General features: G+C 47.2%; 1 protein-coding gene and 1 pseudogene across 3 annotated transcripts in view; both read left to right on the top strand.

Annotated features, from left to right (window-relative positions):
- Nucleotides 1-15811, top strand: part of PRR11 (proline rich 11) — a 48219-nt gene that overhangs the window by 19903 nt on the left and 12505 nt on the right. For all 3 annotated transcript variants that reach the window (XM_054537032.2, XM_024235417.3, XM_063718812.1), the window contains 2 exons: nt 9761-9911; nt 10147-10269. In XM_054537032.2, the coding sequence (XP_054393007.1) occupies nt 9761-9911; nt 10147-10269 (274 nt within the window). The remainder of the gene's footprint in view (nt 1-9760; nt 9912-10146; nt 10270-15811) is intronic.
- LOC129051395 (uncharacterized) lies at nt 30-2785 on the top strand (annotated as a pseudogene).

Raw genomic sequence — 15811 nt, 5'->3', positions numbered from 1 at the left:
CTGCAGAGCCATGCCTTCCTCAGGAGGGCCCTGATGGTCAGAGACCTGCTGAAGGGCGTCTCTCACTCCTTCAGGATGAAGACAAAAACCCAACTGGTGGCCGAGAGTGGTGGCTTACGCCTGGAATCCCAGCACATTGGGAGGCCGAAACAGGAAGATCATTTGAGGCCAGGAGTTTGAGATGAGCCTGGGCAACGTAGCAAGACCCTTGTCTCTATAAAAAAATGTAAAAGACACGCCGGGCGTGGTGGCTCATGCCTGTAATCCCAGCAATTTGGGAGGCTGAAGCAGGTGGATCACTTGAGGCCAGGAGTTCGAGACCAGCCCCATCCCTACTAAAAATACAAAAATCAGCCTGGTGTGGTGGCACAGTCCTAGCTACTCAAGAGGCTGAGGCACAAGAATTACGTGAACCCAGGAGGAGGAGGTTGCAGTGAGCCGAGATTGGGCCACTCCATTCCAGCCTAAGAGGCAGAACAAGACTCTGTCTCAATAAGTAAACAAATAAATAAATAAATAACTGTCCAGGTGTGGTGTCACAGCCCTGTAGTCAAAGCTAATCTGGAGGCTGAGGTGGGAGGATCACTTGAGTACAGGATATGGAGGCTGCAGTGAGCTATGATCTCACCACTGCACTCCAGCTTGGGGGACAGGGCAAGTCTGTTTCAAAAAAATAAAAGGAATTGAATACATTGATATTGTGCCAAGACCCTGCCTTCTATAGGCATCTAGTCTAATGGGACTGGGAGTAATCAGGGCAGTTGACCTAATCCCAATGTCACATTATAATAGGATGTAACTGGGGAGCTACGAGCATGCAAAAGTTGGAAGATGAGGGAAGGCCTCACAGAGGCTGTGGGGTGAATTGACTTTAGGGAATGGGTCCTTCCCTTCAGAACCACGTGTGTGCGGGAGGGACACCCAGACAGAAAACACAAACACAAAGTCGAGTGGAGGGCATTTGGAAAGAGCAGTGAAGCCACGCCAGGAAACACCAAGATGGTGAGCCAGTTTAGTTGTAGAGATTATAGAGAGGGTGGAATTTGCACTGTGGACCCTGGCCTCAATTTAGAAAGACATCAGCTAAGGAAGTTGTTCAGGTGGGCAGTGAGGGTGTTGTGCTTTGGAAAGATGCTCAGGCTGCACTAGGAAGCCCCCAGGCTTGGGGAGAGACTCCAGGAGGCCCCAGCAGGGAGCATTTGACAGTGGATTCGAGTGATGCAAGGGGAACCTGAACTGTGGCCTCTGTCATGGGAACCCGGAGGAGGTTGATGGCATTTGCGGTTGATGTGGGAAGGAGAGAGAGAGAAGAACCAGAAATGTCTGCTTGCTGGGGGAAGCATTGGGTCCGCTCCTTTGCTCCTTTTCTTCTCCCCTTAGGAGTGGTTTATGCTACCTTTTGTTTTATTCTTTTATTTGTACACTGGCGTTGGAATTTGTTTTTTTGGCTTTTTTTTTTTTTGAGAAAAAGTCTCGCTCTGTTGCCCAGGCTGGAATGCAGCGGCTTAATCTTAGCTTACTGCAACCTCTGCCCCCTGGGTTCAACAGGTTCTCTTGCCTGAGCCTCCCGAGTAGTTTGGATTACAGGTGCACACCACCATGCCTGGCTAATTTTTCTATTTTTAGTAGAGATGGGGTTTTGCCATGTTAGCCAGGCTGGTCTCAAATTCCTGACCTCAAGTGATCTGCTTGCCTCGGCCTCCCAAAGTGCTGGGATTACAGGCATGAGCCACTGCGCCCAGCCTGAGTTTCTTTTTAGAAACAACAGTCTAAAAACAAGATAGTATAATCCTCTCTTTTTTGTACACAGAGTAAAGAGGACAAATAGGTGAAAGAATAAATGAAAGGCTGGAATCCCACTTCCCCCCCCGTCCCAGGGCATTGGATATTGACAGATAGGAGGCAGCAAACCACTCACAGAGCCAGGAAGAAATGACTGTGTTGGTATTGCCAGGAGAAGAGGCCAGCGCAGCTAAAATACGCTATGACCATGGCCAGGAGATACTGATGGAGAGAAAGGAACACAGAGAGGGAGAGGTCACATCTTGGGAGAGGAAGATAGTGGAAATAGTGGAATGGGGGTCTGGGGAGGGGTTGCCCATCAGAGAAGGGACCTGAGTGTTGGGGTGACTGTGGTCATGTGGAAATTGCGGGGTGGAGGGATATTTGAAGGTCAGATGCAAATCAGAGAAGCCGGAGGAAGGGATGTTGGTGATGCTCCCAGGATGATGCGCTCCGATGGGATCTTTGAAGGGGTGTGTCTAGGTCGGCGGGTGTCAGGAGGGTCTTTTGTGTGCCAGGCAGAGAACTGTCCCAAACAACTGAGAGTAAAGGAGCCAGGAGCTTCAGGGCTGCAGGCTGACTGCGGCCCAGGGCTCAGATCCCAAACGACCCATAGGAGAGGCAGGGGCCACTCATTCACTCGGCAAGAGACCAGCAGAGTCCTGAGGGAGATGCTGACAAATCATAAAAAGACCAAGAATAGCCGGGAGTGGCAGCTCAAGCCTGTGATCCCAGAAGTTTGAGAGGCTGAGACAGGAGGATCAAGTGAGTCCAACAGTTCTAGAACAACCTGGGCAACATAGCAAGACCATTTGTATAAAAATTATTCGAGCATGATGGCATGTGCCTGTACTCCCAACTACTCAGGAGGCTGAGGCAGGATTGCAAGAGCCCAGAAATTAGAGGCTGTGGTGGGCTGTGATCATGCCACTGCACTCCATCCTGTGGAACACAGCTAGATACTGTCTCGAAAAAAAAAAAAAAGGTAGGCACCAAGACTCAAGACTGTGGGAGCCGAGGGGCACAGTGGCTCACATCTGTAATCCCAGCATTTTGGGAGGCCAAGGCGAGCAGAACACCTGAGGTCAGGTGTTCAAGACCAGCCAGGTCAACGTGGCAAAACCCCGTCTCTACTAAAAACACAAAAATTAGCCAGCCATGGTGGTGCATGCCTGTAATCCCAGCTGCTTGGGAGGCTGAGGCAGGAGATTGCCTTGAACCCAGGAGGCTTCGGCTGCAGTGAGCCAAGGTTGAGACACTGCCCTCCAGCCTGGGCAACAGAGCAAGACTGTCTCACAAAAAGAAAAGAAGACTGTGGGAGCATCTGGTGGGAAGTGCTGGAGGGAGAGAGGAGAGGAACTGTGGATTTAGAAGCTGCGCCCTCCCCCTGGCAGTGCGTTGAAGCAGGAACACAGTTCCGTGGAGAACAACCTTACCTTGTCCGACAACCTCAAATCTTTGTCCCAGGCGAGGAATCTTTTAACGACAGGATCTTCTGTGGTTAGAGAGCAGATGTCAGCTTGAGAAGCAGGACAGCAGGGTAGCAAGGAGAAGTGTGCCTCCCAGGGGGAAGTCTCAGGATTGCTGCCACAGGTGAGGTGGATGGGAGAGGGGAGAATGACTTTCACTGGGCAAGGGAGAGAGGCTCCCGCTCTGAGACTCCCCTGAGAAGAGGCCAAAGGAGGCCCTGGGTGTGAGAATCTACAGGATGTAGAGCTGGCAATAAGCCAGAACGCCCTCCCAGCAGACACAGAGGGACCACTGCAGAGTCATAAAGGAATTCCCATCATTTCCTCATGAGACAGTCACATTAGGGTGTGACCATGGCCTAGGTATCCCCCTCTATGGATGAAGACACTTAGGTTTAGAAAAGTCAGCGGGAGACATTAAGTTTCAGAGGGCACAGCTGAAGCCACTTTCTTTGATTTTTGATTGTGTTTTATTTATTATTTGGTTTTATTTATTTATTTATTTATTTTTTGAGATGGAGTCTCACTCTGTGGGCCAGGCTGGAATGCAGTGGCACGATCTCAGCTCACTGCAACCTCAGCCTCCTGAATTCAAGCGATTCTCCTGTCTCAGTCCCCTGAGTAGCTGGGATTACAGGTGTGTGCTACCACGCCTGGCTAATTTTTGTATTTTTAGTAGAGATCAGATTTTACTATGTTGGTCAGGCTGGTCTCTAACTCCTGACCTGCCTCTGCCTCCCAAAGTGCTGGGATTACAGGTTTGAGCTACCGTGCTTTTTCTTTTGAGACAGCGTTTTGCTCTGTCACCCAGGCTGGAGTGCAGTGGTGCCATCATAGCTCACTGCAGCCTCAAAGTCCTGAGTTCAAGCAATCCTCTTGCCTCAGCCTCCCAACATGCTGGGATCTCAGACGTGAGCCACCGCACTTGGCCCAAAACCAAGCTTTCTTATCCCAAGTGCCAACCTAATCCTGATCTTCTATCGTCTCCTAAGCGTCCCTCATGAGTGATCACTTCTGAGTCCTCCCGCATGGAGAGCTCACCCACTGGGGACATATTTTTCCCATTGGAAAAGTGTGGTTATTGGAAGTTTCTTCTTTTTTAGAAGAACAGGATTGAAGGTGCTCTCTGGGGTGTCCTCCTTCCAAGCAGCCTATTGAAAGTCTCGTGGTGCTCAGGGAGCACGGGTGACACTCGCCGTCGCTTCAGCTTCATCTTGAGCCCACACAGCGTCTCCGCCACCCTGGTCTCCTCAGGCTCAGGGGCGAGCTCCTTCTCTGGCTCCTCCTCGGACGACTCCTCAGATTCGTCCGACCACTCCCTCTTCCTTTTCCAGCAAAGGGACCTATGCAGGGGGCTGGGAACTACCCCAGGGGCTGAGTAAAGAAACCAGGCCACTGTGTAATGCTTCTGCAATTGATCACCTTAGAGCCAAACCCAAAACGCCAAACCACTCTCCATCCTCCCCAGCCTCGCAGACTGCTGGCTTCTCCAAGCCATCTTTCCGTCTTTCTCCTTTGCTGAACCCCATGAGCCGCTCCTTCCCCTCCCCATTCTTCCATCTCTCTGTCCTCAGAACACTTCCTCATTTCCTTCCCTCATCCCTAGTTCTCTGAGTCTCTCCTTTTTTGTGTGTGTGTTTTTTTGACACAGAGTCTTGCTTTGTCTCCCAGGCTGGAGTGTAGTGGTGCAATCTCGGCTCACTGCAACCTCTGTCTCCCAGGTTCCAGTGATTCTCCTGCCTCAGGTCCCAAGTAGCTGGGATTACAGGTGCCCGTAATAATGCCCAGCTCATTTTTGTACTTTTAGTAAGGACAGGGTTTCACCATGTTGGCCAGGCTGGTCTCAAACTCCTGGCCTCAAGTGATCCGTCTGCCTTGGCCTCCCAAAATGCTGGGATTATAGGTGTGAGCCACTGCACCCTGCCTCAGTCCATCCATTATTCCCACACACCTCCTCAGGTGCTCCTTCCTGACTTCTGGGCCCGTCCTTTTTTTTTTTGCCACAGGGTCTCAGTCTCTCAGACTGGAGTGCAGTGGTGCTATCTCAGCTCAAAGCAACCTCTGCCTCCCGGGTTCTAGCGATTCTCCTGTCTCAGCCTCCCAAGTAGCTGGGAATACAGGTGTGCGCCACCACACCCGGCTAAGTTTTGTATTTTTAGTATTGACTAGGTTTCACTATATTGGTCAGGCTGGCCTCGAACAACTGACCTCAGGTGATCCACCCACCTCAGCCTCCCAAAGTGCTGGGATTACAGGCATGAGCTACTGCGCCCGGCCTTTGGTTTTCTTTTGAAACAGGGTTTTGCTCTGTCATGCGGGCTGGAGTGCAGTCGTGCAGTCATAGCTCACTGCAGCCTCAAAATCCTGAGTTCAAGCAATCCTCTTGCCTCAGCCTCCCAGTGTGCTGGGATCTCAGGCATCAGCCGCAGCGCCTGTCCTGAAACCAAACTTTCTTTTTTGTCATTTTTTTTTTGTTTTTTTGAGACAGAGTCTCTCTCTGTCACCCAGGCTGGAGTGCAGTGGCACGATCTCAGCTCACTGCAAGCAACACCTCTGGGGTTCACGCCATTCTCCTGCCTCAGCCTCCCGAGTAGCTAGGACTACAGGCGCCTGCCACCATGCCCGGCTAATTTTTTGTATTTTTAGTAGAGACTGTGTTTCACTGTGTTAGCCAGGATGGTCTTGATCTCCTGACCTCGTAATCCGCCCACCTCGGCCTCCCAAAGTGCTGGGATTACAGGCGTGAGCCACAGCGCCCAGCCCAAAACCAAGCTTTCTTATCCCAAGCGCCAACCTAATCCTGATCTTCCATCGTCTCCTAAGCGTCCCTCATGAGTGATCACTTCTGAGTCCTCCCGCATGGAGAGCTCACCCACTGGGGACATATTTTTCCCATTGGAAAAGTGTGGTTATTGAAAGTTTTCCTCGTTTTTAAAAGAACAGGATTGGAGGTGCCCTCTGGGGTGTCCTTCTACCAAGCAGCCTGTTGAAGTCCTCGTGGTGCTCAGGGAGCACGAATGACACTAGTCGTTGCTTCAGCTTCAGCTTCATTTTGAGCCCACGCAGCGTCTCCACCACGGAGGTCTCCTCAGGCTCAGGGGCGAGCTCCTTCTCTGGCTCCTCCGACGATGACTCCTCAGATTCGTCCGACCACTCCCTCTTCCTTTTCCAGCAAAGTGACCTACATGGGGGTCTGGGATATACCCCAGGGGCTGAGTAAGGAAACCAGGCCACCATGTAATGCTTCTGCAACTGATCACCTTAGACCCCGACCCCAAACCCCAAACCACTCTCCATCCTCCCCAGCCTTGCAGACTGTTGGCTTCTCCAAGCCATCTTTCTGACTTTCTCCTCTGCTCAACCCCATGAGCCGTTCCTTCCCCTCTCCATTCTTCCATATCTCTGTCCTCAGAACACTTCTTCATGTCCTTTCCTGGTCCCTGGCTCTCTGAGTCCCTCCTTTTTTTGTTTGTTTGTTTGTTGTTGTTTTTGTTTGTTTGTTTCAAGACAGAATCTTGCTTTGTCGCCCAGGCTGGAGTGTAGTGGTGCAATCTCAGTTCATTGCAACATCTATCTCCCGGATTCCAGTTATTCTCCTGCCTCAACCTCTCAGGTAGCTGGGATTACATGTGTCTGCCACAATGCCCAGCTCAATTTTGTACTTTTATTAGAGACGGGGTTTCACCATGTTGGCCAGGCTGGTCTCAAACTCCTGGCCCCAAGTGATCTGCCCGCCTTGGCCTCCCAAAGTGCTGGGATTACAGGTGTGAGCCACTGCACCTGGCCTGAATTTCTCCATTCTTCCCACACACCCTTCTCAGGTTCTCCTTCCTGACCTCTGACCCTTCTTTTTTTTTTTTTTTTTTTTTGAGACAGTGTCTCACTCTCTCACCCAGACTGGGGTGCAGTAGCACAATCTTGGCTCAATGCAACCTCTTCCTCCCAGGCTCCAGCGATTCTCCTGTCTCAGCCTCCCGAATAGCTGGGATTACAGGTGCGCACCACTACCACCTGGCTAATTTTTGTACTTTTAGTAGAGATGGGGTTTCACCATGTTGGCCAGGCTCGTCTTGAACTCCTGACCTCAGGTGATCCGCCTGCCTTGGCCTCCCAAAGTGTTGGGGTTACAGGTGTGAGCCACTGCGCCTGGCCCCCTTCCTTCACCTTAGTCAATCCTATCCCACCTCTTCTTCCTCCAGTCCCCTCACATGATGGTCTTGACACTTCATCATCCACCACCTCCTGGAAGGGGTACCCTGAGGTGCTCTGCTGGGGTCTCTGCTCCTCATCCTGAGGGTGCGGTTGATGGCTAGTCATGATCTTTCCCAGAATCTGTCCCAACCCACAGAACCTAGTCTCTGTTCTGTCCAAGGCCTTCTTCTGGACTCTGCTAGGACCCGGAAGGTGTGTTATCAATTCTCGAGGCTGAGAGAAGTCAAGAGTGGAGAACAGCTCTGAGAAGATGCTGTTGTCCAGTTGAGCTCTCAGACGCCCACGGAGTCCAGTCCTTCCAATCAGGAAGGTTGGAATCTCTGATGTCATTGGTCATTCCAACCTGGCAACCAGTTTAAAGAAAAACACATGTAACTGCCAGGCTGGTCTCTTGTTCTGGAGATCCTGGGTGAATGGTATCTCCTGCCACTGTCCCAACCTCAGACCACCATCCAAAAGCATCCTCAGGGTCTCCGCATCCATCTGTTCCCTGTCCCAGCAGAGGCTGTGTCCTCTCCACTCAAAGCCTGAAGCATGTTGGGGTCTGCTCTTCTCTGTACACGCCCATTTCAGAGTCCAGTCTGGTGGGAGAGTGAGGGTGAGAAAGAAAACTAGGGTAAGCAGAAACTATGAAACCTTGCAAGTGTGAGATTATCATGTACAAGAGATCCCAGGAACATTGACTTGATGAAAAAGTCATATCAGAGCACTCAATTTGGCAGAGCTTTTCTACCGAATGTTTACTGACATTCACTATCCGAGATTCTATACTGGGGGTAGACGTGTCCTCTGCCCTAAGGCATCTTTGAGTCCAAGAGACATTTTGAGGCCTGAAAATCATAGGAAACTGCCCATGAGCTCACACATATTTCCAATGGTGTCCCCAATTTCAGGGAGTCCATGGATTACTTAAGGCCAGCCCCTCCAGTTCAGCTAAGAAACTCTAGTCTATATATCAAGTTTTGTATCATATGTATTGCTCTGAACTCAGAAATTTCCCTACCATTTATGGATTCTATGAATAGAATATCGCATGTACAAAAAGACTAAGTCGAAAAATCTCAGCTGTGCACAGTGGCTCATGCTTGTAATCCCAGCACTTTGGGTGGCCAAGGGAGGAAGATTGCCTGAGGCCAGCAGTTCAAGACTAGTGTAGGCAACATAGCAAGACCCCATCTCTAAAAAAACAAAACCAAACCAAATTAGCCAGGTGTGGTGGCTGGCACCTGTGTTCCAACTACTTGGGAGACTCATGCAACAGGAATATCGCTTGAGCCCAGGAGTTAGAAGCTGCAGTGAGCTATGATCTTGCCACTGCACTCCAGTCTAGACAACACAGCAAGACGTTGTGTCAAAAAAAATTTTTTTGATAAAAAATAAGAGTTGGATGACATTCAGAGACCATCCAAAAAACCTGTCGGTTCCCGGCCGGGCTCAGTGGCTCATGCCTGTAATCCCAGCACTTTGGGAGGCCAAAGGAGGTGGATCACTTGAGGTCAGGAGTTTGAGACCAGCCTGGCCAACATGGTGAAACCCCATCTCTACTAAAAATACAAAAAATTAGCCAGGCATGGTGGCGGGTGCCTGTAATCCCAGCTACTCGGGAGCGGAGACTGGAGCATCACTTGAACTCGGAGTGCGGAGGTTGCAGTGAGCCAAGATCGCACCATTGCACTCCAGCCTGGGCAACAAGAGCAAAACTCTGTCTCAAAAAAATAAAGAACCTGTGAATGAGTTCCCATATGGCTTCCTAATGGGCTGTGGCTCTCCTAGGAGTCTCTTGCTCATGGGAAAGGCACAAACTGAACGAGGAAGCAGATCCCATTGCTGTGGAAGTCCCATTGTTAGGAAGCTCTGCTTTTCTGGAGTTCAAATTTGCATTCATTATGCTTTAAACCGTCAGAGCTGGGTGGGTCCTCCTACAACAAAACAGTTTGCTATCTGTCTCCTAGTTAACAGGCTTTCAAATATTAGAAGATCAATGTTCTGACCCCATTAAAATTTCTCTTTTGTAGAATGAAAAGCTCTGATTTAACCCATCTTCAAGCCTGGTTTGCATATTCCTCTCTCTTCTGGCACACCACCATGCCTGATTTAAGTTTTGTTTTGTTTTGTTTTTTGGTAGGGACAGGGTTTTGTTGTGTTGCCGAAGCTAGTCTTGAACTCCTGGTCTCAAGCAATCTACTCACCTCAGCTTCCCAAAGTGCTAGGAGTAGAGGCACGAGCCACCACACCAGGCCAAGGCTATTATTCTGACTTAGGGGTTTTTTATTTGTTTCATTTTGTTTTTCCTGCAGAGTCGTTATTTCTTCAATAGATATATCTCAAAGCAGAAGCTGGCTAAGATCATCCTGGAACTTCAAATTTCCTAAAATCAGAGATGCAATAAAACTTTGGACAAATAGAGTATGGTCTATATACAGCTGGTGCCAGAACTGCGTAACCCAGGTATGGATGTGACATCCCTGTTTTCAGCACTATAGTGTTTCTACACACTTGGTGTTTATATACATATGTGCTCAAGTCAGTCCAACCCTCAAGCTAAACTTAGATAAGATGAAATTATTGAGTCAAGTCTGCCTTTGTTTCTGTAAAAACATAAATCAAGTCACTTTCTGGTTCCTGTTTTCTTGTCCTTATCATATTACTCATAGGACTCAGAATTGTTTATTATTAATTTCAGAGTTTAGAAGTATTGAAAGACACCATCTTTCCATCTCGTATCTGCCACCAAGAACTTTACAGTCTAAAACAACAGTTTTGCATTTTGGAAAGTAAATTATGCAAGCTCCAGGAAGCACTGAAGGTTGGTATTGTCAAATAAAAAGCAAATCTGGAATTAGGTAAGGAGACACTTTATTTGAAAAGACTATTGCAATAGGAAAAATGCTCAGGTCATAAGATTTGTATCTCAAACATTAAGCGAAAAAGTTTTCTTTGTTAGCAAGGAATAAAAAGGGTAAAACAAACCGGGTTATGGGGAAGTAAGATGAAGAGTTGGGATAATCTGATCAGATAGCTGATTGGATCAGGGAACATCTTTTCCTGAAGGTTGTTCAGCATACCAATGCTTGCTTAAGCCCAAGAATAGGTCAAGGTTCTAGGGCCTATGGGGAGGGCTAAATCCTGACTAAAGTTTGGTCAAGTTAGTAGATATTTTGTCCAGATTGGTCAGTGGCAATGAACAGTTCAGCTAATCACTTATGAGACAAAGAATGGGAATTTGGAGGGTCTGTGTCTGGATTTGTCAGATAAATGAGGGAGCCATCCATAAAGCTTATCTAACTGATGTGGAAAAAGTTGGTTCCACATCGCTTCCAAAATAATAAATTATTTCCTGGACATAAAATTGTGGGGAGATTTTTGTTTGTTTGTTTGTTTCTAGAGATGGGATCTCATTATGTTACCCAGGCTAGACTCCAACTCCTAACTTCTGGGCTCAAGTGATCCTCCTACCTCACCCTCCCTTAGTCGCTGGGACTACAGGCTTGCACTATTGCACCCACCTAGGATGGGGAGATTTTTTGGCCATCCTTATTTTCCAGAATCACAGAGCTCAGGTGAAGTTCAATATTGTCAGTATTAAAGCAGAAGATCTGAAAAAAATTTTGCCTGCTGTTTGTAATTTTTTTTTTTTTTTTTTTTTTTTATAGACAGGGTTTCACTCTGTTACCCAGGCGAGAGTGCAGTGGCATGATCATGGCTCACTGCAACCTTGACCTCCTGGCTCAAGGGATCCTCCTGCCTCAGCCTCCCTTGTAGCTGGGACCAGAGGTGTGTGCCACCTGCCCAGCAAATTTTTTAGTTTTTTGTAGGGATGGGGGTCTCACTTTGTTGCCCAGGCTGGTCTCAAACTCCTGGCCTCAAGTGATCCTCCTACCTCAGCCTCCCAAAGTATTGGGATTGCAGGCGTGAGCCATGGCACCAGGCTTGTTTGTACATTTTTAAATAACTAGTCAGACATAAAAATAAATTTATGCGCAGCAAAATAAGATGCAAAAATATTTGCTCAAATATCAGGAAAAGGATTAATTATTGAATATATAAAGAACCACTACAAATCAATACAAAAAAGACCAACAACTTAGCAGTAAAATGAGGGAATAATATGAACACAGCATTCACCTAAATACAGGAATACAAGCCAGGTACAGTGGTACACACTTATAATCCCAGCTACTCAAGAAACTGAGATGGTAGAATCACTTGAGCACAGAAGTTTGAGGCCATCCTGGGCAGAAAGAAAAGGAATACAAATGGTTCTTAAATACATGAGTAGGGCCGGGCACAGTGACTCATGCCTGTAATCCCAGCAGTTTGGGAGGCCAAAACAGGCAGATCATGTGAGATCAGGAGAATCACTTGAACCCGGAAAGTGGAGACTGCTGTGAGCCGAGATTGTGCCGCTGCACTCCAGCCTGGGTGACAGAGCTAGACTCTGTCTCAAAAATAAAATAAAATAAAATAAAATAAATAAATACATGAGTAGGTGCTCAACTTCACTTAAGAGTGAATCAGGGGCCGGGCGCGGTGGCTTACCCCTGTAATCCCACCACTTTGGAAGACTGAGGAGGGTGGATCACTTGAGGTCGGGAGTTCAAGACTAGCCTAGCCAATGTGAAACTCCCTCTCTACTAAAATACAAAAATTAGCTGTTGGTAGTGCATGCCTGTAATCCCAGCTACTCGGAGGGCTGAGGCAGGTGAATTGCTTGAACCCGGGAGGCAGAGGTTGCAGTGAGCTGAGATCGCATCACTGCACTCCAGCCTGGGCAACAGAGCGAGACTCCATCTTAAGAGTGAATCAGGGCTGGGCGCAGTGGCTCACGCTTGTAATCCCAGCACTTTGGGAGGCTGAGGTGGGCAGATCACTTGAGGTCAGGAGTTTGAGACCAGCCTGGCCAACATGGTGAAACCCTGTCTCTACTAAAAATACAAAAGTTAGCCAGGTGTGATGGCGGGCACCAGTAATCCTAGCTACTCAGGAGGCTGAGGCAGGAGAATCACTTGAACCCAGGAGGCGAAGGTTGCAGTGAGCCGAGATCACGCCACTGCACTCCAGCCAGGGTGACAGAATGAGACTGCATTTCAAAAAAAAAAAAAAGTGTATCAAGACTAGGTGTGGTACCAGTGACAAAGCCTCAAAGAATATTTGCATAAACAAAATGTCTTTATTTTAGGCAGCAGGAAGAAAGAGGAAAGTTATCCTACTACCCCCATTAAGGTGACTTCCCAAACTCATTTACAGAACTTTTACTTACATCTCATTTCGCTAAAACATAGTCATGTAATTATAGCTAGCCACCAGGGAACCTGAGGAATGTAATCTATCATCTGGATTACAGTGTGTCCGGCTAAAAGTCAGGTTTCCTATTACTAAAGAAGAAGGCAAAAATGTATATTGGGAGGCAATTAGTAGTCTCTGCCACACAAAAAACAGAAATGCAAAATAAACTTTAATGAGTAATGCCTTTAGCCTATCAGATTGACAGAACAAACAAATCAAAGACCAAAAGTTTTGGAGAAACAGGTGCTCTCTTGTTATTGAGAATGGCCTAAATTGATAAAACCTCTGTGGGCTATAATTAATTAACATCTATCAAAATTTTTAAAATATATATCTTTTGATGCAACCAAATTTTGTACATATGTACAAAGTTATTTTTGCAGTGTGATTTGAAAAATATCGAAAACTTACAAACAAAACTAAGTGTCAAAGAATATGGGATTAATTTAATACATTATAATCCATTCATTCAATGGAATACTATGTAGCTGTTAAGAATAATGGGGTAGTTCTGTATGTACTAATGAGGTATGATCTCAAGAACACACCGTCAGTCCCCTTCACCCAGGAAAACTTTTTTTTAAAGAATATACTAATGGCCAGGCGTGGTGGCTCACGCCTGTAAGCCCAGCACTTTGCGAGGCCAAAGTGGACGGATCACTTGAGGCCAGGGGTTTGAGACCAGCCTGGCCAACATGGCAAAACCCCATCTCTACTAAAAATACAAAAAATTAGCCTGGCATGGTGACACGCTTCTGTAATCCTAGCTACTCCAGAGGCTGAGGCAGGAGAATCACTGGAACCTGGGAGACAGAGGTTGCAGTAAGCTGAGATCGCACCACAGCACTCCAGCCTGGGCAACAGAGCATGACTGTGTCTCAAAAATAATAATAATAATAATACATTATTAAATTAAGTGTAAAGGTATATTCAGAACAGTGTTTATAGGATGTTCCCATGTATTATTAAAATGTATAACTTTGGGAGGCCAAGGTGGTTGGATCACTTGAGGTCAGGAGTTCAAGATCATCCTAGCCGACATGATGAAACCCCCTCTCTACTCAAAAACACAAAAATTAGCTGGGCGTGGTGGCGCATGCCCATAGTCCCAGCTACTCAGGAGGCTGAGGCAGGAGAATCATTTGAACCCAGGAGGCAGAGGTTGCAGTGAGCAGTGATCGTGCCACTGCACTCCAATCTGGGTGACAAAGCGAGACTCTCTCTCAAAAAATATTATATGAGACAAAAAAAAAAAAAAAAAGAATTTTTTTTTTGTTCGTTTGAGATAAAGTATCGCTCTGTCGCCCAAGCTAAAGTGTAGTGGCGTGATCTCAGCTCACTGCAACCTCCGCCTTCTGGGTTCAAGCAATTCTTCTGCCTCAACCTCCCAAGTACCTGGGATTACAGGCGTCTGCCACCACGCCTGGCTAATTTTTGTATTTTTAGTAGAGACAGGATCTCACCATGTTGCCCAGGCTGGTCTTGAACTCCTGACCTCAAGTGATCTGCCTGCCTCGGCCTCCCAAAGTGCAGGGATTCTAGACATGAGCCACCACACCAGGACTAAAGAAAATTATTGAGTCTAGGTGGGACTCCAAAAATAAATAGCAAAAAAATTAAATTAAACATAAAATAAAACTAATTGACCAGTTGAGATTTTGGTTCTAGAAGTAAATTCATTGCTTTTTTGAATTCCTATAATTTTGTAACTTTGTCAGAGAAGTTTGCTGTGGGTGACAAGGCAGTATTCAAACAGACCTTAAAAATTAAATTTTTTAGCTGGACGTGGCATACACACCTATAGTCCCAATTTCTCAGGGGACTGAGGTGGGAGGATTCCTTGAGCCTCAGGACACTCCAGCCCACTACATTCTAGCCTGGGCAACATAGTGAGACCCTGTCTCTGAAAAAAAAAGTTTTCTTTTAATTTAAAAAGTCTAGAATGAATGTGTGTGTGTATGTGTGAAATAATTCTATAAACCTTCCCTTCTCTCCTTCACCTCTAGTGTACACACTCTACCTTTCATGACTTTTCTCCTATTTCAGCTCTCCTTATATTTTAACCCCAAATCACTAATCCCAATGTACCAGGGAGGATGATGATATAGAACTAAGAATGGGCCAGGCACGGTGGCTCACGCCTGTAATCCCAGCACTTTGGGAGGCCGAGGTTGGCAGATCCCCAAGTCAGGAGATCGAGACCATCCTGGCCAACATGGTGAAACCCTGTCCCTACTAAAAATACAAAAAAATTAGCTGGGCGTGGTGTTGCACACCTGTAATCCCAGCTACTCGGGAGACTGAGGCAGGAGAATCACTTGAACCCAGGAGGTGGAGTTTGCAGTGAGCCAAGATCACTCCACTGCACTCTAGCACTCTAGCCTGGGCGACACAGCAAGACTCCGTCTCAAAAAAAAAGAAAAAAGAATTAAGAATGAAGCTTATGTTATTTCCTTCACTAAGAAAGCACCTAGAAGGCTGTATCAGTCAAAATTCTTTTTAGCCACAAGTGACAGAAACACAATGCAACCCGGCTTAAGCCCATAAAACCAATAAGTCTAGGGTATGGCTGGATTCAGAGGCTCAAATGATATTGTCAGCATTCTGGCTCTGTCTCATCTTTCAGTTCTGCCTTCTTTAGAGTACGTTTATTTCTCAGACAGACTCTCCCCTTGCACTAGCAACATGGCTGTTGGCAGCCTTAGATTCTTATTCTCATAACAGAACAATCTCAGCCAAAAGAACTTGGCCTGGGTTATATGTCTAGTCCTTGAGTGAGTATCCTGACCAGATCACGTGGACTGAGGGAGTGAAGGGAAACCCAGGTGCTTTTACCAGAAGGAGGAATGGCTACAGGTGAGGGCTAGTCCCTGGGCCTGTTTGCCCCACTTCAGAAGCTCTGCTCTGTATTGATGGGAGGGCTGGCTCCTACAAGATACATTCGTCAAGCTCCAGGTCACCTGGTTCCTGGTTATGATGGCCCATTGCGAGACACTGATGAGAGACTAGAGGGAGGGAGAAGACAAGGAGTTTCTTCCCCTCCTCTACTGCATGATTTCTCC

This window comes from Pongo abelii, chromosome 19, assembly GCF_028885655.2.
Source record: "Pongo abelii isolate AG06213 chromosome 19, NHGRI_mPonAbe1-v2.0_pri, whole genome shotgun sequence".
NCBI lineage: Eukaryota > Metazoa > Chordata > Mammalia > Primates > Hominidae > Pongo > Pongo abelii.
This window is presented reverse-complemented; position numbering and strand designations above follow the sequence as displayed.